The 21,544-nt window shown below is 40.1% G+C and overlaps 1 protein-coding gene across 1 annotated transcript; it reads right to left on the bottom strand.

The window, feature by feature from the left end:
- Nucleotides 1-7,482: 7,482 nt before the first annotated feature.
- Nucleotides 7,483-10,868, bottom strand: trh (thyrotropin-releasing hormone). Its single transcript, XM_023819345.2, has 3 exons — nt 10,658-10,868; nt 10,186-10,380; nt 7,483-9,320 (listed from the first exon to the last, which is right to left on the bottom strand). The coding sequence occupies exons 2-3, from the start codon at nt 10,349-10,351 to the stop codon at nt 8,734-8,736; spliced, it is 753 nt and encodes a 250-aa protein (XP_023675113.1). The 5' UTR covers nt 10,352-10,380; nt 10,658-10,868; the 3' UTR covers nt 7,483-8,733.
- Between the last annotated feature and the right edge of the window lie 10,676 nt (nt 10,869-21,544).

Genomic DNA, 21,544 nt, shown 5'->3' with positions numbered 1-21,544 from the left:
AGTCACATGACTGTATCCTCGCTTCTATGTACGGTATTTCATGTAGGACAAACCGAACGAAACAGATATCGAACCCAATCTTGTTTCATTGTTCGCCTTAAAACATTAAGATATTAGGGCCCGTAGTATACGAAGGTTTAGATTGCACTTAGAAAGTATATTTTTATAGTCTACGTCTGCAAGAAAAAAATCACACTGCAAGAAGGTGACCTTTAAAAATATTTGAAAGAGATTTTGTAATCGTGTTTGTGAAAATTGTATTTATGAACATTGGCTCCTGCAACCCTAACGAGGGTAAGTAGTAAAAATATGGCTGGATTGGTGGACATTTTTAACCGTTCCAACAAAACAAAACGACATAGTTTTTCATTTATCAGACTTACTGGCATCAAGACTGGGAAGCTTTATTTTAAAGAAATGGTTTGATTCAGCTATAACTGATTTGTGTTAGGCACCCTTTAGACTAGACCTGGCCAATTATTTTCTGTGGAGGTCCAAATCCAAGCTTCACTATGTCAGCAGGGGCTGGTTTTTAATGATTATTTTCTTGTCCCATGAAAGCTGCAATAAAAGACTTGTTAGATTTCATTTTTCCCTTTTTTGAAAATACTTGCGGAAATCAAAAGAACTGTGCACTTTTCATGTTCAACTTAACTTGGGAAATTACAAAAACTTTACCTTTTTTAACTTTAATGATCGCAAAGGCTTTTGCTCAGGTCTGCTTTGGACTAGCATGGGATTCTGGGACATGCAAAATATACTCTATCAAATCTATATAAAAAAATAGTGTAGTTTTTTTTTTATAGCCATTTTCAATAGATGGGGCTTAAATAGACTTGCTCAAGGCTGTACTGTGCTTCAACTAAAATAAATGAACAATTACCAAACATTACAAAGCTTTTTGAGTTCAGGGTTACAGGGCTGGGGGGGTCCGTCACTAATATACAGTTGTGTGAAAAAATTAGGAATTAGGACACCCTATTAAATATTTAATTCTTTATTAAGAAATATCAAAATATCAATATTAAATCTTCTTTCAAATTATATCTCTAGATAAAGGTGATGTAATTGCATCACCTATGCAAAATTCACTTATTTAACAAAGATTAAATTAAAATTAAATTAAATTAACTAAGATGCCAATTCCTACTGAGGAAAAAGTTAGGACACCCTGTGCCCTAATAGCTAGCATTTCCCCCTTTGGTGTTTTGGTTCCCCATCTATCAATCTCTGACATCGACTGGCAGAAAGTTTTCCCCACTCTCCAGTGCAGAATTCCTTAAGCTGTGTGATGTTTGAAGGGTACCTTGCATGCACTTCCACTTCAAATCACCTCACAGCATTTAAATAGGATTCAGATCCAGGCTTTGACTTGACATTCCAGAACTCTCCTTTTTTTTTTTTTTTCTTGTAAGCCATTCCTTGGTAGATTTACTGAGATGTTTATGGTCATTGTCATTTGTGTGGTCCACTTCAACTTCAACTTCATTTTCACATAGTCCTCAAGCACCCTCTGATATGATGAAGAATTTATAGTGGATTCTATGATGGTGAGCTGGCCAGGTTCTGCTGCAGCAAAGCAGCCCCAAACCATGACATTTCCACCCCCATGCTTCGCAGTTGGTATGAGGTTTTTTTGCTCTATAGTTGTTTACGCCAAACATGTCCTCTGTTACTGCGCCCAGATAATTCCATTTCAGATTCATCTGTCCAAAGCACATTGTTCCAAAATTCCTGGTCTTTGTCTAGGTGGGTCTCTGGCAAACTTCAGTGTGGTCCAGATGTTTTTTTGACAGCAAGGGTTTCCTCAGTGTTGCTCTTGGGCTGAACTTGCTAGGACAGCCTGTCCTGGTCATGCTGGCAGTTGTTTTAAATGTTCTCCACTTGTAAATTATTTTCCGGACAGTGGAATGGCTGATTCCAAACTCTCTTCCCAGACTCATATGCATCTACAAGCTTCTTTCTGAAGGCCTCAGAGAGCTCTTTGGATCTCATCATGGTGATCCCACTCATTTCAACAATCAAGAGCAAACCAAACAAAATGTCTGTGGTTTAAATAAGAGAGGCTCCACCAAAAAGTTCTGTAACGATGTTCTAATCATTTTCCCCTGATATGGTGCCACCTGAATCTAATTCTAGGAATTTTAAATAGTGATGAATGTGAGGGTGTTCTAACTTTTTCCTCAGTGGAAATTAGCATCTTAGTTAATTTCTTTTCGTAAATATCTACACATATAATTTGAAAGAAGATTTAATACTGATATGTTGATATTTCTTAATAAAGAAATAAATATTTCATTGGGTGTCCTAATGACTGTATATCCCCCATGTTCAGTCACAATCATAGTAGCTGCATTATGCTCACTTCACTCAATGTGAGTCGATATCAAGTATTATCATGAGAACCTCTTCGTATGATAGCTGTTCACTTTCAAAAGTTAAGGCTCTGAGGTCATTTCTTGTGAACGCAACTTAAGCATCAATAGCATAAAATTTCCACAAGCAACTAAAGCAGTGTTTCTCAACCCAGTCCTCAGCGAACCCCAGCCAGTCCACGTTTTTGTTCCCTCCCAGCGCACCTGTACCAGCTATTCGGTGTTCCTGATTGGCTGGGAACTGGGAGGGAGCAAAAACGTGGACTGGCTGGGGTTCCCTGAGGACTGGGTTGAGAAACACTGAACTAAAGTCTGCAGACTTCACTTTACAGTTGTCAGAAAATATTGATGTGATGCTGGATAGATTCAAAATTCTTAAGTAGTTACTTGTTTTTACCCACCAAGAACCATCATAGGTAAACTGAGTATACTGTGTATGGGTGTGAGTATGTGTATCCTGTGATGGACTGGCATCCCATCCTGGGTGTCGCCTTGTGCCCTGTGCTTATGATGGGCTCCAGACTCCCTGTGACCCTGTTTAGCAGTGTTTCTTAACCTGGTCCTTGGGGACCCTCTGATGGTTCATGTTTTTGCTCCTTGCCAGACAGTTCACAGCTCCCTTAGGGAGCAAAATAGTGCACTGCCTGGGGCTCCCCAAGGACTTGGCTTAGAAACACTGCTGTACTGGATAAATGGTTACGAAACATGTCAGGAAAAAGTTTGTCCAGGTGATGTTGTGTATTGTCAGCTTCTTTTGAGCATCTTAACCTTTGAAGACAAGAAAAATGAAGATACTGCAATGGTTTTCACCAGTGCTGTAACTGAGAATCAATGTGATACGTTTGCAAGCAGTGTGTGCCATTGAAGGGGATGTCAAAAGAAGAATTGCTGTAGTTCGGGTTGTACTTACCAATAAATTGATTTGTCATGATATTGACTGAAGTGTAAAGAGGAATGTACAGAAAGCTCAGAACTGTAATTCTTGCAGAAACACATTTTAAGCAGTATTGACACAAACCTTTCTCCCTCGGGTACAAAAACCATGTTTGAGAGAGAGGATGGCAGGGTCACTTTCTGTCCTGCAAGAGCCATGTGAAGCCTGTGTATCCTGGCCATAGTTTGCGCTACAGTGAGACCTGCGTGAGGTGTTTGGCGGTTCCAGTCACCCATGATAAGGGTTATTATCACCATTCTTTTCTTTTTTTTGACCAATTTTTCTTCATTCCTATCCTTCTATCTTCAAACTTAATTTCCATCCTTTCAATTATTTTTGTTGCATGCCCTTCCCGAGATATTTGCCTAATAGCGCAGTGTGTCCTAGCCCAACTCCCTGGGACCGCCAGACAGTCCACATTTTTGCTCCCTCTCAGCTCTCAGCCAATTATAATCACCAAATAGCTGGTACAGGTGTGTTGGGGGCTGGGAGACAGCAAAAATGTAAACTGTCTGGCGGTCTTCTGGGACTTGGTTGGGAAACACTGCCCTAGAGCATTTAAAATGTGCATATCTAAACACACCCAGCACACTGTACAAGCAGAAAATGCCAGAAGACAGCAGAGGAGAGGGGAAAAAAAACCTGTCAGAGCCCAAGGTCAACTCCCTGTCCACCTTTTTGGAGCATGATGTCCTTACAAACCCAGTAAGATACATTTCTGCTGATATTAGAGTATGTGATATTGCCATGATCAGATGGTTCTCCCTCTGCATTGGGGTGGTGCAGTGGATAGCACAGCTGCTTCACGGCTCAAAAATGATCAAACGCAATGTGTGCTCAGGGCAGGCTCTGGATGAAAAAAATAATATTTCCACTACAGGACATCAACACATAAATAATGTATAAAAGGATTGATTATCTATCCAGTTCGCTAAGAATAAATAATCGATTGACTATAGCATTTATAGTGGAATGGCTTTGTACTCATAATTTAAGCAATGATATTAAGATTATTAGTTCCCCGGAAATTTAGATTGATGATAAGACTTTATTGATCCCACACCGGGGAAATTTACTTGTTGCAACAGCCAGTAAATAAAAAACAATAGAAAAGAAACAGACCAAAAAAATACTTTTAACAAATACAATAAATAATAAAATTAGTGCACACAATTACACATATTGCACAGACCCAAAATACACATACATACAGATACACATACACACAGATACACAGATACACATACATACAGATACACATACACACATACATACAGATACACATACATACAGATACACATACACACAGATACACATACATACAGATACACATACATACATATACACATACACACAGATACACATACACACAGATACACATACATACAGATACACATACATACAGATACACATACACACAGATACACACTGGCGTGCACAGATAGAGACGAGGTGGTGCTGAAGCACTTGCCCTTTTGCCCTCAGTCCAAAAAAGTGCCCTTTTGAAAGACGTGATTTTTTATTTTTTTTTAAAGCTGCGCGATTTAAAAAGGTGTGAAAATAATGGCTTGATTTGTGCCCCTTCTTCAAAGACACCCGAACCCTGTCGCTTTTTCACTGTCACCGTGTCACGTGAACACGCTTGCAGTTCATTTGTTGTGAGGCGTGTAGCAGCGGCATGACATAGGACTACTTGGAGTAGGCATAGTAGGCTAACTATAGCGACTGGGAGCCACGGCGGACAACACGGCAGCTCTTTCCCTTCCCAACCAGTCAGGTAACCCATGAATCGAGTGAAATTATTCTGTTTGCCCTCTAAGACCAACCTGCAATTGTTTTGTTGTGAAGTAGCCTGTCAGAAACTGCACATGACAAACTTTGCCAGCTTGCCCCCTCCATCCATCCATATGGATAAACAAAAAAACGACACATTTAAAATGTAACCTAAACCATTTAGGCAACCCCACTCTCCATCAATTCCGACCTTTTTGCATACACTATTGAAAATATCACGTTATGCTATAGGCTACATGCCGTTAGGCAGAGGGCTCTTTTGAGCCCATTTTTCGTTACAAATTTTAGGATGATCTCACGGAAATCTGTGAATAAATACAAAGTTTTCAAACTGAAGTCAGTGACGGGAAGACATCACACTTTTTAGAGATGGAACTGCAGAAAAACCTAAAACCTTGACATGATTATGAATAATAGAATTATGGACGTTTCTCCGTTTTTGTGGATTAGCCTTTCCATAACTAACGTCAACTACTGTCCTACTTTGGTAAGATTGAAATTAATGTCTTTGTCTTTAGTAGGTGTCTCCTGTGAGAAAGTTAGAACACCGTCCAACTGTCTAAAGATGCAGTCTTTAGCCTAACTGGTTGTTACTGACTCAGCGATGCTCGCAGACATTTACGCACTGTGTTGTGACCTGATTGTGACAGAACAGTGACGTTGTTATTGGTAGTTTGAAGGGTACGGTGTTGGGGGTGCATGTTAAAAGTTTTGAGAAGCACTGGTTAGACATGTTAATTTTTTTTGGTGTAACATATTGGCAACATTAACACATTAATTTGCTAAAGGAAAAATAGGCAGTTCCCAATTGCCTGTGAAAACGACCATTCTGCCCTGTTCTTGTAATGACCACAGTCAGTCTTATTCGTTCTCATACATTTTGGTCTATTTTTAGAGAATGTTTTGAAATAAAAGTCAAATTGCATTTAACCTGTGCGTTTTTTTTATTATAAAAAGAAAAGGTTTTCCACATATGCAAAAAGTGCCCTTTTTTCCCCCTGGAGCACATGCCCCCCAAAATGTCTGTGCACGCCACTGCAGATACATATACACATACACACAGATACACATACATACAGATACACATACACACAGATACACATACACACAGATACACATACATACAGATACACATACACACATACATACAGATACACATACATACAGATACACATACACACAGATACACATACATACAGATACACATACACACAGATTGCACCGAGTGATGTAAATATAGTTGTATGCCTATGCAGTGGATATGCACAATAAAGTCTGATGGCAGATGGAATGAAGGACCTGCGGAATCGTTCCTTCTTGCATGTTGGATGCAGTAGTCTGTTGCTGAAGGAGCTTCCTAATGTCCTCACTGTGTCATGCAGGGGGTGAGAGGGACTGACCATAATGGATGTAAATCTGGCAAGCGTCCACCTCTCAGCCACCTCCTCAGTGGAGTCCAAAGAGCAGCCCAGGACAGAGCCAGCGCTCCTGACCAGTTTGTTCAGTCTCTTCCTGTCCCTTCCTGAGCTCCCGCACCCCCAGCAGACCACCGCCAAGAACATAGCAGATGCTACCATAGTGTGGTTAAAGGTCCTTAGTAGTGTCCTTCACACACCAAAGGACCTCAGCCTTCTCAGCAGGTGGAGACGGCTTTGCCCCTTCTTGTACAGGACGTCTATGTTATGTGACCAGTCCAGTTTGTTGTTTATATGAACACCCAGATATTTGTACCCAGACACAGCCTCTACCTACACTTCCAGAATGTTCACTGGTGCAGATGGAGTCACCTTGTGGCGGAAGTCAATTACCATCTCCTTTGTCTTACTGGCGTTTATCAGGAGGTGATTGCATAAAACATTTCATGTCTTTGCAATGACTTTAAGTTTTGCTAGGTGACTTCTCACATTAACGAGGAACTTGCATTTGTTTATGCATTTGTTTACATGTACTACAATGTTCAGCCTACAGCAGTTATATGTGACTTAAGAAATATATTTACAGGACTTGGTGATGTGTCACAGTTACATTTCTTATTTTCAGTGCTTATACTATTTGTATAATGTTTATTTTCTTTGTTAATTTGTCTGATTTATTCTTCCCCAAATAAAAGTACTGATCAGAACTGCATTGATGCAAAGCTATGGATGCATAAGAACAGGACGTTTTTCAGGGAGTAGAAAAATGTTATTTTCTTGCTAGAAAACTGACAGTTGAAATCCCTAAGTAATTATACAGTGAGAAGTTCCCAAAATTTGTGTGGTAAAAGTGTTGCATTCATTAACTTTGCCCAAATGAGATACACAGTGTATTCTGCATGAAGTTACAATATTATTATGGCACCATCCAGAACATCTTTGGAAAAGCACCAAAACCACAGGAGAATGCAAGGCAAGACTGGATTTCCATGCTGTTAACTGGACATGGACATTTTCCAGTCTGCATTTAACTTTATTGTACATCATTTCAAAGGTTTTTCATTTACACAGCAATATTTATCTTTAATAAACTATAATGTTTTACACAATAAATATGCCTGTATATCATGTCATAGCATTGGTGTAAAAAAATAATTCAGAGACCCATTTTTATTTTGCTGGAGAATATTGTTCATTTGTATTTTACATGGGAGTGGGCTGTTAAAGCGGTTTGACAACAGATATATTCGTTTATTTCTTGCACATCTGAATTTAAGACCAAGGCCACGTGTGAAATGTCGTTTCTCTGGCAAGAGCCCGCAACCAGACTTTTAAAGAGAAAAATCACATTTGTCTGTAACAACGTAGACAGTTAGGAAATATATAGGGTACTGGAAATATTTGACAATCGTCAAATTATTATGGGACATCAGACATAACTGCCTGTCTACAGAAAACTAGAACACGCACGGATATATTATAGCGCTTTACATCTAGGCAGTACAAATATGATTCCATTATAGACTTAAGACCTAATAAGAAATTGGGTAAAACATTGCCCATACGGTTATCGCACGTTTCTGCCGTGGGGGATCCTGCCAGCCATAACACCTTCTTTGAATGTCACCAGGATTTTCCCGATCTCCTTGGCTACGTGCTCAATCAAACCCGCCTTTCTAATTGCCTTTATTTGCAGTATACCCACTTTTTAATTTCATCCATTTACATTTTCAAGAATAATAGCCTACACAATCTTTTGCGAGCCATATCGACGATTTTAACTCCATAATATGGCGATTTTCCGGGCCAGATACAGATGTGTAATTTATTGATGATTATCATAATTACACATGATTACACTGTACCGAGAGGGCACGATAATTGCTGTTTATTATATCATAGATATATGTGCATCCTTGTGCAATTAAACAAGTAAACGACAAATCAAATGACTTTAAGGGTAACAAAAATCTGCTCACCTAAAAGCTTATTATTATTCTGTAAATGCACAGCAAGCGACGCGTACTAGGTCTAAGTACGTACTAGTGGCGGAAAAACTCTAAATGGTTGGGCATTTTGCCACAGAAACCAAGCCTTACTCAAGTGGCCCAAAATAAGGGTAATTAACATCCTACATTAACTATAACGGAATTGTATTTATTAAATTTAATTGAAGTATTTGTTCTTTGCATGGCTGCAAACCATATTCCTTGTTTCACTCCTGTTCTGTCATATCTTCCAGGGCGAACCTTTTGCCGGGATGTTGCCTTTTCTCTTCGGCTCGGCTCTTGGTCACGTTGTCCAGCAGCTCGAGTAATAATACGGCTTTGCTGCAGCCTTTCGCTGGATCCGGGGTATCGCAAGGATCGCTGGCCCCGAAATCAGGACTCGTGTTATCCCAAAATCTTTTCCCGGGGTGCTGACGTTTCTCCAGGTCTGCTTGATCGTCGGCGTTCACTTCGTCCTCAAGTTCTCGCCTACCCGGATGCTGGCGCTTATTGTACACCAGGTAGCGTTTACCTGGATGCTGTCGTTTAGAAAACCCGTTCAGGTAAGTCGCTGGAGAGCCGTAAGTGTCTGTTAACCGCTCCAGCATCGAGCGCTTACCCGGATGCTGCCTCCTCTCCAGTTCGATCTCATCCTCTCTCTTTCCAGGATGTTGTCTTTTTTGGAGATCTGAATAATCTCCTTCCTCCTCCTCTTCTCGTTTTCCTGGATGTTGCCGCTTTTCAAGATCATCTTCGTATCTTTTGCCCGGGTGTTGCCTCTTGGAGACCCACTCTTGCAGAGAGGAGACTTGTTCTGTATAAGAGAATGATGAAGACGTCAGTATGCACACGTATATGTATAGGATGGGAAGCGTGTTGCCTCATGGAAAAGGAAAAGTTGCGGGTTCAGTTCAAGTTGGAGGTACTGTACTTATGTAGTAAGATACGTATGATCACGGCGTTTAATTAAGCCGGAATGCTCCAATAAATATCCAAATACATTGCCATTACCGAAACGTATTAAATGTGACAGCTGGTGCTGTTCACAGAGTGTCTAATGATGTTCTCAGTAACATGCTTTTACGGACAACTCGAGCATCAGGCATCCTTTAAAAACGCCGCATATGTAGAACGTGGAAATGTGTGTATTTTCTCACTAATTCATTTAAAGAAATTCGCCTAACCTATTATACTTTTCCTGTAGTGAATAAAAACTTTGCAGTTAAAGAAGTTTCTCCTCCAAACAAAAATAGTGACGATAAAGTCAGGGGAGTTTTATGCTTGAAATCTCTGCGAGACACTAGGTACTGTTGCTGGATTCAGATTGGTACTCTTGTATTTAAGGTATTTGAAAGGTGTGTGTGTGTGTGTGTGTGTGTGTGTGTGTGTGTACATACATACATACAGTACACAAACATTTAACAGTGCAAAACGAAAAGTTGCTCAACAACAAACATGAATGGTGTTTTCAAGAGTAAATAGTTTCTCAAGTTATTTAGGCCTATAACTATTTCGTATTTACTTTGACTGTCTGAAATATGAAGAAATGTGGTGCACCAAACCCCGATTTTCAATGATCTTCGGGGGAAAAAAACAGCAGGCAAGACTATCGAAATACCACAAATCAGACTAATCTAAAACTAAAAATGGAGCACAACGAATATGATAACGGGACATACCGTTGTCACTACTGTCATCCTCTATCTTCTTCAGGATGGATCTAAGTAGGAGAGTCTCTGCTCTCTGCAGAGCCCCCTCATCTTCCTCATCGGGGATGTTCTGGCAGAGATTCACGTTCAGGTTGCAGACCGCAAATGCGAGAAGGATCAGGAAAGTGGACTTCATGGCGGAGCGCGTACACTGCAGCTAGAAGCCTAGAAAATATTCGTAAAATATATCCATTGTTAACATACAGAAATTTGCATGGACTATTAAAATCTATCTCCAAGTTTCGTTTCTCCGTATAGGCTGACATTTATGCTAAACGCGATAATTTTGTACTGCAGTTGAAGTTACAGTACCAGTGATTTAAAATTGTCACGTAAACTTTCTCCCTAAACTGAAATAAAGGGTTTCAATTATAAACCCACCTGTATAGGCATAGATGGCATATAAAGTCATGAAATTAATAACTTTTTTAACGAAACCTACCTATGTCAAATCATTCAGTTCACCGTGGCTCAGCTATGTTTAAAAGATGACCAACTTTTTCCTCAGGTCTCTTCCTTCGGATGGGATAATATTCTTCTGATAGACCCGAAGTTCTTTCTGCCCGTTGACCACCTAAGCTTTACCTCTTCAGACTCGTTTAGAAACTATGTGGCAATACGCAACCTCTCCTTATTTATAGTTGCCGGGCGGTCTCGTCGTGCCACTGGACCATTCTTTATTTATGGGGCGTCCTTTCTCCATCAGTTATTCTATTCACCTGTCAATTTTCATTCATATACGACAGAGGGCGCTGTTACGTCATTTGGATAAAGTACCCGAGTAGAATGCGCATAAAATCTATTAATTTAAGAATACCCAAAAGGCAATTATTTTGGTATTTACTTTGCATTTATTGAGCGATTGTTTAGTCCGCAGTGCATAAACTCAAGTATATTGAATGCTGGGGTAGTCTTTAGATTATTTTTCATGTGAATCAAAAAATGTTATTGCCTCCTTCCTGTGAAGACCTGGGCTATTACAGTTATTCTCAATGCCTTTGGCACATTTCCCAAATGACAATTAACATTCACCAAACAACTAATGTAGTCCCCACACCATGATGTCACTTGTACACAACAAAAAATAATTTCTTATTGTCTTTCCACAAATTTCCATAAGTTTTAGTACCTGCATGCAAATGGTCTTGTACAATTGTCATCATTTGGCATAATTTTCAGTTGCTCTAGTCTTGTTGGCCAAAATGGATTATGTAATTTCCCATTGTAATAAATTACACCTAAATCTATATGTGCAAGTGATCATCATGTAAGGCATCACATACGAAATTGCTCACCAAATTTTCAGAATGATTCAAATAATTTTGATTGTCATTTTGTTGTCCTTATATTGCCATTTTGCTGTTTTGGTATTATTCAACCGGGTGACATTTTTGTTTGCTGTTGTACTGCGTCTTGAGATCTGAAGAAGTTGCATGTGCATGCAAGTGCTTTCTCTTGCCAGTGAACTTAACATACTGCAATGCAGTGTTGAAACTGGTATCTTTGACATGAATAAAAATCAGTCTGCTGAAGTAATAGTGAGAAAATGGGTAATGGCTCATTCATAATTGTGGAGCTCAGGAACATACTTACACTGACATTTTGATGGCATATCTGAACATTTTAACTCTCGTGGTTAAAACGATGCTGATTTTAGTGGCAGTGACTGATTGGTGGAATTCTTTGTTTTTGAGTAAGTTAGGGTCTTTTGCAGCTTAATCACAGTGTTGTGCTACATGCATGAATTGTTTTGAAAAATGCACTTATAGTCATGAGAATGTTAAGTATGTTTCATGAAATGCAATGAAAGCAGAAAAGAAAAACTGTAAGAGAGGGAGATCACTTGGGAAATTTAGGATTGAGCCTTCAGTGAAATTTGTAGAACTTTTTAGTCTTTTGGTTTTATAAAACCAAATGCCCACTGTCTTACACCATTCTACTTATTTTTCTTTCATTTGCAAACATTGATTTTGATGACAGTGTATCACAATATTCATTTCTTTTCATCATTTAATTTTCCTGTTTCTTCAGTGGTAAATGCACATTTTTCTGATGCGCTAATGTGTCCATACATGCTGATCTCATGTTTGGAAAGCTTTGTATCATCATTGTTGTTAGTTTCAATGTAAGGGATTTAAACTAAAATAGGCCGTGTTGTGAATAATTCTGATTTTGACTGTGCCAAAAATATGCTTATAATGGATTCTTAACACTCCATACGCCTGCCCAGGATAAGGGGCCGGAAGATGTATGGGTTCTGAAAATGCAATTTGATGTTTGGGATTTAATATTTCCCTTTAACTAAGATCCTAAAATGAATTGGCTCTGATAAAGATGTATTGAAATCTGGCCTGTGACATAGACGGCTTTTACCAGTTGCACTGATCGTAGGACTTAAGATGTATTACACAACAATTAAGGCACAAAAGTAGAGTGACAGTTCTATAGAAACTAAATGTGCTTTGTAGGGAAAATGTGTGAAATTTTCATTTTATAATTTCCAAGATACCAAATGTCAGCAGATAATACAATGGCATTGCTCTTCATTAGAGACTGCTCTGTATGTTTACAGGGAAGGATTCTCCAGTGTGAGGAAACGGAGGATGCTGTGGTGGATTGGGCTGCTCTGCCGGGTTTGTTTGACTTCATTGTGCTCTTTATGTCTTCCTCGGCACCTGTGAGATGGCCAGTGAGGACTCGCTTATTCAGCCGACATGTGGAGCCTCGCCGTCCCAGCAGCCTCCTCACCGCCCCCGCAGCTACGTGTCGCTAATGCGCCGCCCGCTGCCTGTCGCATTAGCACATTCCTCAGCTGGCTGCCTTCTCCTTTTGCTACCGCTCGTGCTCGCAGTCCCTGCTCAGACGCCTCCCCGTGCCCTCATGGTGTCGCTTCTACGCATTACTGCCATTTTACCGGCCCTTTCTCTCGCGGCTCCATTTGCATCCTCTTGGTCATCCATTGCCCCCGCGGAACAATCCCCCGTCGGGTCCTCTGTTCATTCCTCTCTCACTCCTCTCCCTTGTTTCTTCTTCTTTGTTCGGAGGACGTGTCTCACTAATGCATTCGTGTTGCCAGTGTGCAACCCTTCAGGTAAGCTTATCAAAGGAACGTAGCCCCCCCCCCCCCCCCCCCCCACTTGCCATAGAAAAGGATTGGAGTGCGGGGGTGCTTCCATATGAAACTGCTATGTTCCATGGAGACCAGGGCTGATCTGTGCCCCGTTCAGGGACAGGCACTGCTTCTGCTGGTGACACCCATGGATGCCCTTTCCTCGGGTCCGTCTCCCTGTTCATCGGCATGTAGTCTCTTGAGTCTCAGGTTCTTCATGAAAAGCTACTGTAGGACCGCACTGCGTTTGCCATCTAATTGTTTTTTCTTGCTCTTTTCACTGCTTTGCGTTTTGATTCATCAACCTTCAGTCACATGACCTTAGACCAAAGTTTTTGGGCTTGTTTGCTATTTATGTTGAAGTAGTTAATTTTCCTTCAATGGCTAGTTAATTTCATATGATGGACACTTTAATGTCATTCTATCATGAAGTCACTTAATTATAATTATAATATATAATAATTATAATATATAATATATATATATATATATATATAATATATAATATATAATATATATAATATATAATATAATATATAATAATTATAATCTGTCTCATCACTTCAGGAGACAGAGAGATGAGCAAACTCACACCCACCTCCAGATCAACGGAACCCCTGTGGAGAGAGTCTCCCACTACAAATACCTCGGCGTCCACATTACTGAGGACCTCACCTGGAATACACACCGGACTTCCTCATCAGCAAAGGCAGACAGCGCCTCTATCACCTGAGGCGTCTAAAGAGGTTTAAGATCTCCGGAAACATCCAGAGGAGATTCTACACTGGAGTAATTGAGAGCATCCTGTGCAACAACATCACGGTGTGGTACGGGAACTGCACTGTTCAGCAACGGAAGGCCCTGCAGAGGGTAGTGCGCACAGCAGAACGCACCATGAGAACCCCTCTACCAGCACTGCAGGACATCTACACTGAAAGGTGCAGATCCCGGGCCATCAGGATCACCAGTGACTCCGGCCATCCCGCCCATAAACTGTTCAGGCCACTGAGGTCTGGGAAACGCCTCTGTAGCCTGAAAACAAGAACGGAACGGTTTAGGAGGAGTTTTTACCCACAAGCAGTGAGACTCCTAAACCACAGCACATAACTGGGCAACACAATGGACAACTACACACACAACTTAATTTCTTCCATCTGTAAATTATAAAAACATCTGTACCTCATGGCACATCTGCACCTTACCTTGTCTGCACCTATGGCACTTTATTTATTACATATGGTAAATGCATATTTACTTCTGTATATAGATGTACATAAATTCATTTTTCCTCTTTTTATACTTATCCTCTGTTAGTACTTATACACTTATCCTACGTCTAGCACAGTCGGAGTTCAGCCAGGAAAACACATTTCACTGTATGTTGTACCAGCTATAACTACATGTGACAAATAAAGAATCTTGAATCTTGAATCTTGAATCTTGAATCTTATGGTTTTCCCTGTATTTCGCTTGAATTAAACAGGAGTGACTTTAATACCTGGATGAACAAAAAGTGGTAATTAGAAATTGTCACTTGTTTGATGACAGAGGGGCAGTTTCCTATTAACAGGCCTGTTTTACCTCACCTGAACTGTCTACGTCACCTGGGCTCAATTTGAGGAACATGGAAATGGGGAGGCAGCGACACACGGCTTGGCTGGGGAATAAGACCAGGGCACTTTTCCTGCTGTTACAATAACTCTCCTTGGTGTGTCTCTCTAGCTGCTTAGGTTGAGATCAGGTTAATATCTCTTCTGGCTGTTACATACAGACATATTAGAAAAGCATGCATTTCTGAATATCAGCTGAACCCAAGGCTATTAGAAACCTTTCCAAACTAGTCGTGTTTAGGCAATATTTCATTTACTGAATGCTTTCTGCTTGTGGCAAGAAGAATTAAAAAGGCAATTTAAAGGGAAAAAAAATCAAGATAATTTGATCTTACAAAATCCAACAAGTATTTCCCTTCAAAATGTGTCATTTTTAAGAATATTCAGTGGAAGTATATTTCACGTTGTTGCTACATATACATTTACAATTAGTTATTGTTACAGTTACAGTTTTTCTTGATTGCCTTGGAGCATTTCTCAAATGACAGTTAACATGTACAAAACAACAAGTGTAATCCCCACACCACCATCTCACACAAATCTCCAAATGTTTTAGTACTTATATGCAAATGGTTTTTTACGATTTTCATAGTTTGGCAGAGCTTTCAGTTGCTTTAGTCTTCTGGTCCAAAATAGATTATGTAGTTTCCCATTGCAATAATTTTACACCCAAAACTGTACATGCATGTGATCATCATGTTAGTCACCACATGCAAAATTTAACCAAGCTTTCAAAATGGTTTACATTTTTTCTCAATTGCTTTGGCACATGTCGTGAAGCAAACTTAACATTCTCATGGCATTTCTCCAAACAGTTCATGCATACAGTGATAAACACTGTGGTTTAGGGTTAAGGTTAGGGTTAGGTTAACTCAGGTTAATAATAATACTAAGGTTAATAATCCAGAATGTGCATTCAAATGCACATTCTGGATGATACTACATACTGTAATGTACAGTAGGACCTTTCAATGTTGAAACTGGTGTCTTTCATGTCATATCAGTCAGTGACAATGAGAAAGTGAGACATGACTTTCATTAAGAATCGTGGCAATCAGGAACATAATTATGCTGACTTACTGATCGTATATCTAAGCATTTTGACTCTCGTTGTTAAAACGATGCTGATTGTACTTTTCATTTTAGTGGCACTGACTGATTGGTGGAATTATCTGCTTTTGATACATGCGTTGATTGTTTTGGGTGACAGGTTTTTACAGCTAAACCATATAGTTGCGCTACATGCATGAACTGTTTTGAGAAATGCTTTTATGATTGTGAATGTTAAACATGTTTCACGAAATGTGCCAAAGCAATCAAGAAAAACTACTGTATAATACTTCAAAACATAAAAATGACTTCTTTTTGTATTTTGCATGGCAATCATTTACGTTATGCCAACAATTATAAGCATTGCACAACGAACAATGAAAACTAAGTGAATAGTTTTACATGTAATGCAAGCTTTCCGATTGAAACTGTACTTGTGAGAGGTACCCAACATGGGGGAAATGGAGAAAAAATGTATGTGGACAATTATGGCGAGAACATGTCTGAACACTAAGCAACATTCCTCCTGTATTTTTATTCAGTAAAGTAATGATTGTGTAGGGAGCTCCACTATTCCCGTGGAGTTCAGCCCCACACAGAATTGTTTTTAAGGCTGCAATTAAACAGCATGCTGGTATTTTTATTTCCTTGCATCTCAAAGGTTACATACCAGAGTCAAAGCAAAAGAAAATCACAACAATTAGTGAGCAGAGTCATCATCACGCAGACACTAATTGTGGTTAACATATCACTGGGTCACGGTCTGCTCTTTTTGTCCTTTTATATAGCTGTGTGTTTGTGATGTGATATGATAAGATAAAGGTTACACTGCTACTTTGGAAAACAATAGTAGCAACCTGGCAGTGATTATGACATGGACATTATCATCAGACGTGAGACACAATCAAACAGCCCCCATATAAATCTGACACAAAGCCAGTATGTATATTTCTTTAGTGTCTTTGATGTTTCTTAATCTCAGTGTTGCTTTTGACACATTTGACACAGTTGACCATTCTGTTCTGTTGCATACACTTGAATTTAAAGTCAGCTTGTATAGGGTGCTTAAGTGGTATTCTTCCTGTTCATGTTCTAGCTCGTGTTCGGATGTCTAATAATGCTGCTCTTTTGTCAATGTTATCCATCAAATTTGGCGTGCCGCAGGCATTAGTGCTGAGATCTGTGTTTTTCAACCCTGCACTTGCTGCCACAAGGTCATATAATGAAAAAACATACTTTTTTTTTTTTTTATCTTTCACTCTTATGACACTCAAATATACATTTAATTTACATATAGTAAATATATCATCAGTTTAGTAAACTGCATTAATGATGTGAAGACCTGGATGAAAATTTTCTGTCACTCAACATGGAGAAATCTGAGGTTTTGTTGGTTGGACACAGCAGAGATGGGACTGCTGTAATCTTCTCACTCAGCTTTGAGGGTCTAAAGTTTTGTCTCAATATCACAGTATATACACTCACCTAAAGGATTATTAGGAACACCATGCTAATACGGTGTTTGACCCCCTTTTGCCTTCAGAACTGCCTTAATTCTACGTGGCATTGATTCAACAAGGTGCTGAAAGCATTCTTTAGAAATGTTGGCCCATATTGATAGGATAGCATCTTGCAGTTGATGGAGATTTGTGGGATGCACATCCAGGGCACGAAGCTCCCGTTCCACCACATCCCAAAGATGCTCTATTGGGTTGAGATCTGGTGACTGTGGGGGCCATTTTAGTACAGTGAACTCATTGTCATGTTCAAGAAACCAATTTGAAATGATTCGAGCTTTGTGACATGGTGCATTATCCTGCTGGAAGTAACCATCAGAGGATGGGTACATGGTGGTCATAAAGGGATGGACATGGTCAGAAACAATGCTCAGGTAGGCCGTGGCATTTAAACGATGCCCAATTGGCACTAAGGGGCCTAAAGTGTGCCAAGAAAACATCCCCCACACCATTACACTACCACCACCAGCCTGCACAGTGGTAACAAGGCATGATGGATCCATGTTCTCATTCTGTTTACGCCAAATTCTGACTCTACCATTTGAATGTCTCAACAGAAATCAAGACTCATCAGACCAGGCAACATTTTTCCAGTCTTCAACTGTCCAATTTTGGTGAGCTTGTGCAAATTGTAGCCTCTTTTTCCTATTTGTAGTGGAGATGAGTGGTACCCGGTGGGGTCTTCTGCTGTTGTAGCCCATCCGCCTCAAGGATGTGCATGTTGTGGCTTCACAAATGCTTTGCTGCATACCTCGGTTGTAACGAGTGGTTATTTCAGTCAAAGTTGCTCTTCTATCAGCTTGAATCAGTCGGCCCATTCTCCTCTGACCTCTAGCATCAACAAGGCATTTTCGCCCACAGGACTGCCGCATACTGGATGTTTTTCCCTTTGCACACCATTCTTTGTAAACCCTAGAAATGGTTGTGCGTGAAAATCCCAGTAACTGAGCAGATTGTTAAATACTCAGACCGGCCCGTCTGGCACCAACAACCATGCCACACTCAAAATTGCTTAAATCACCTTTCTTTCCCATTCTGACATTCAGTTTGGAGTTCAGGAGATTGTCTTGACCAGGACCACACCCCTAAATGCATTGAAGCAACTGCCATGTGATTGGTTGATTAGATAATTGCATTAATGAGAAATTGAACAGGTGTTCCTAATAATCCTTTAGGTGAGTGTACATTCAAAGTCAGTTTAGTTATTTTACAGCCATCTCATTCAAATCTCTTGATGGTGCAGTATGGTTTTCACAGCTGCTAAACAGAGCCTAGCTGAGGCGTTTGCTCACTGTTCAAGATACTGAGAAAATAAAATGTGCTTTTGTATACAGCAATTTAGGTTACTGTAGTACCCTGTCAGGAAGCACAAATCACGCATTAAGCTCCTTACAGAATATTCAACAACTAGAAGCATGAATATACAATTCCTGCTCATAGTTCCCTTCAAGTTCTGCTTGTTAGGTAAAGGACAACTTCAAAGTTCTTTTGCTCATATATGACAGTCACAAGTCCAGCACCTACCTACTTAATTGAATTCTTAATGTTTAAATTCCATAACGCTCATTTAGAATGTGGAACACTCCTCGCTCTTCTGTACATAAATAAAATAACCAATATTGCGAAAGCCTTATTGCAGCACCCCTATGCCAACTTACATAGGGAATGCTGAGTTGGTCTCATTTTTAAAATCCCCATTGACAAAATATTACTATAGTCCAGCTTACCCACACCGTAAACATGACACACTGTAACTGTGACTGCTGGTGCTGCTGTACCTGCCCTCAGGGTGGCCTTCTGAATTTTTGCATACGCTCGTTTAATTATGTTCTCTCCACATCTGTTCACAATTTGTCTACTACTGTAATGGGACAGTATCAAACACACGGGATATATGTAATATGTAGTGTTTTATCTTGGTGCTGTTTTCTTCTGTTAGGTTACTTTGTGCCAGTGAAGCAACCATGAGACTCCAGTGTGAAAAGAAGGCTGGGTCTCAAAATAGGAATAGTCCATTATAGGCAGGAAGGGGACAACATTGTCTATCCTAAAAACTATCGATAAAAATTAAAATAACAGACATTGCTTAAATGATCATATTATGTTGTATCTTTAAATGTAAGTTCTGGAAATTCCATCTTCACAGGGATCCTAGTTTTCGAGGGTCCATGCAGGTACCTACCCTTCCTGAATGGTACGTCCGACCTACATGCCTGAAAGCTCCTTTATGTTTGTCAACATAGAGCTTACATTACCCATCAAGGACTTTTTTCTTTCCCACATGTCCGGATGATGCCTGGGGTGGGCACCAGTTGAGCTGGAGCCCATGGGTCCAAATGTGACCTCATGGATGCAGTTTGTGATTTGCCAGCTTCCATAGATCTGCATGGAGAACAGGCTCACTGATGGACATTGACACTGGACACAGTTTACACCTTATATTAATAAAAGCACAATCATTCTCTTTGCATGGTGTAATGTTAGCATGCCCTAGGGCAGAGGTGGCCAATCTTATCCGCAAAGGGCTGGTGTGTATGCGGGTTTTCACTGCAACTCCCTAATTAGATTACTAATTAGAGGACTGATTGGTTGAAGAGTCCTCACACCTGGGTTTGAACAGCTGACCTACAGGTTATCCCAAAAACCTGCATACACACCGGCCCTTTGCGGATAAGATTGCTCACCCCTGATCTAGGGTCTGGGCAGCCAACTGACCCCCAGAGGATTTTTTTCTCCTTATTGTGTTGTCCCTGGTTACTCTCCTCCTTCTGGTTCTTCTGTTTCACGAACAGTTTAATATCCATGATGCAATAATGTATTGCTACACACTCTTGTTAGGTGCCTTAGGGCAATGATGTTGTGAAAGGCATTATATAAAAATAAATTGAATTGATTTGATAATTTCACATAAATATCCATTATACATCTCAGTAGATGTCTGTTGTAACATTTTATGGTATGACCTGGTTATGATATTCCACTTTTGGCCGACATTTATGTGACAAATAATGTCTTTGATAATAAATCAAGACCTCATATAGGTTGTGTGCATTTTATGTATTATTTACCAAAATGCTTAAATAAGAGTGAATTCAATTTAAAATGAAATTACTTTATGCTGTACTGTCGCCATATGTTGTTCTCTATGAAAGTTGCTTCATATTTAAAGGGAAAAAAATCAAGTCAGGACGTTCTGGAGAGTGATGTTGAGCTTGGCTTGATGTCAGAATGTCAACATTGGGTTCTCCCCAAGTCTTTAGCTTTTTAGGCTTGGATTTCTGAAGGACCAGGTGATACTTGGGATGGCAGAGAACATCTAAATGTAAGAGACAATGCATCACACCATGGGGCAGTTAGTGGCTCAGCGGGCTAAGTGTCTGTGCACATGATCAGAAAATTGTAAGTTTGAGCCCTGGCCTGAGCAGAACAGTCACATGTCCTTGGGCCCTTGAGCAAGGTCCTTAACCCCCAACTCCAGAGGTGCTATGCATTGGCTCACCCTGAACTGTGAACCACCCACCTCCCCCCCCCCCCAGATATTGAGAGCAAGTTCGGGTAGGTGAAGAGAAGCATTGCAATGTACCTGTACTTGTGTAAATGGCAAATAGAGATTATCTCTTATAATAACCAGGCTCCGTGGCCTTAGGTCAGGCTGCTCTCTGGTAGTTTTCTTTATACCTGCGACCACTTTGCCGTGGCCTTATGTTTATGTGTATAGATCTCTGCTGTGGGGATAATGGCAGAGGTTGGGGAATATAGAACTGTACTGTGCTGCATGGTTGATGATTTACTAAAGCTAGCTAGTGGCACACATGATGTCCGCAACACTCCAATGAATGTTCCACAGTGAGGAGGTGAAAATTAAGACCTAATGTGAGGCCGGGCTCTTTGCGGCTTCCTTGTATAAGCACAGTGAGATAAAGCAATGAAAAGAAACTGTAGAAATGACATGTCTCCCTGTAAGCACATGCTCATTTTTTCTTTCACGAGAAGGAATGGGAAAAAAATGTTGTGCAATAGATACAAGTAAACATGCAGCACAC

Source organism: Paramormyrops kingsleyae, chromosome 6, assembly GCF_048594095.1.
Source record: "Paramormyrops kingsleyae isolate MSU_618 chromosome 6, PKINGS_0.4, whole genome shotgun sequence".
NCBI lineage: Eukaryota > Metazoa > Chordata > Actinopteri > Osteoglossiformes > Mormyridae > Paramormyrops > Paramormyrops kingsleyae.
Note: the sequence above shows the minus strand (reverse complement) of the source record. Positions and strands in the feature narration are given on the sequence as shown.

Coding starts and splice junctions, on each gene's coding strand:
- trh (XM_023819345.2), bottom strand. CDS start 10,351: ATGAAGTCCACTTTCCTGATCCTTCTCGCATTTGCGGTCTGCAACCTG. Junction 9,321..10,185: donor GGATGACAGTAGTGACAACG/GTATGTCCCGTT, acceptor TCTCTTATACAG/AACAAGTCTCCTCTCTGCAA.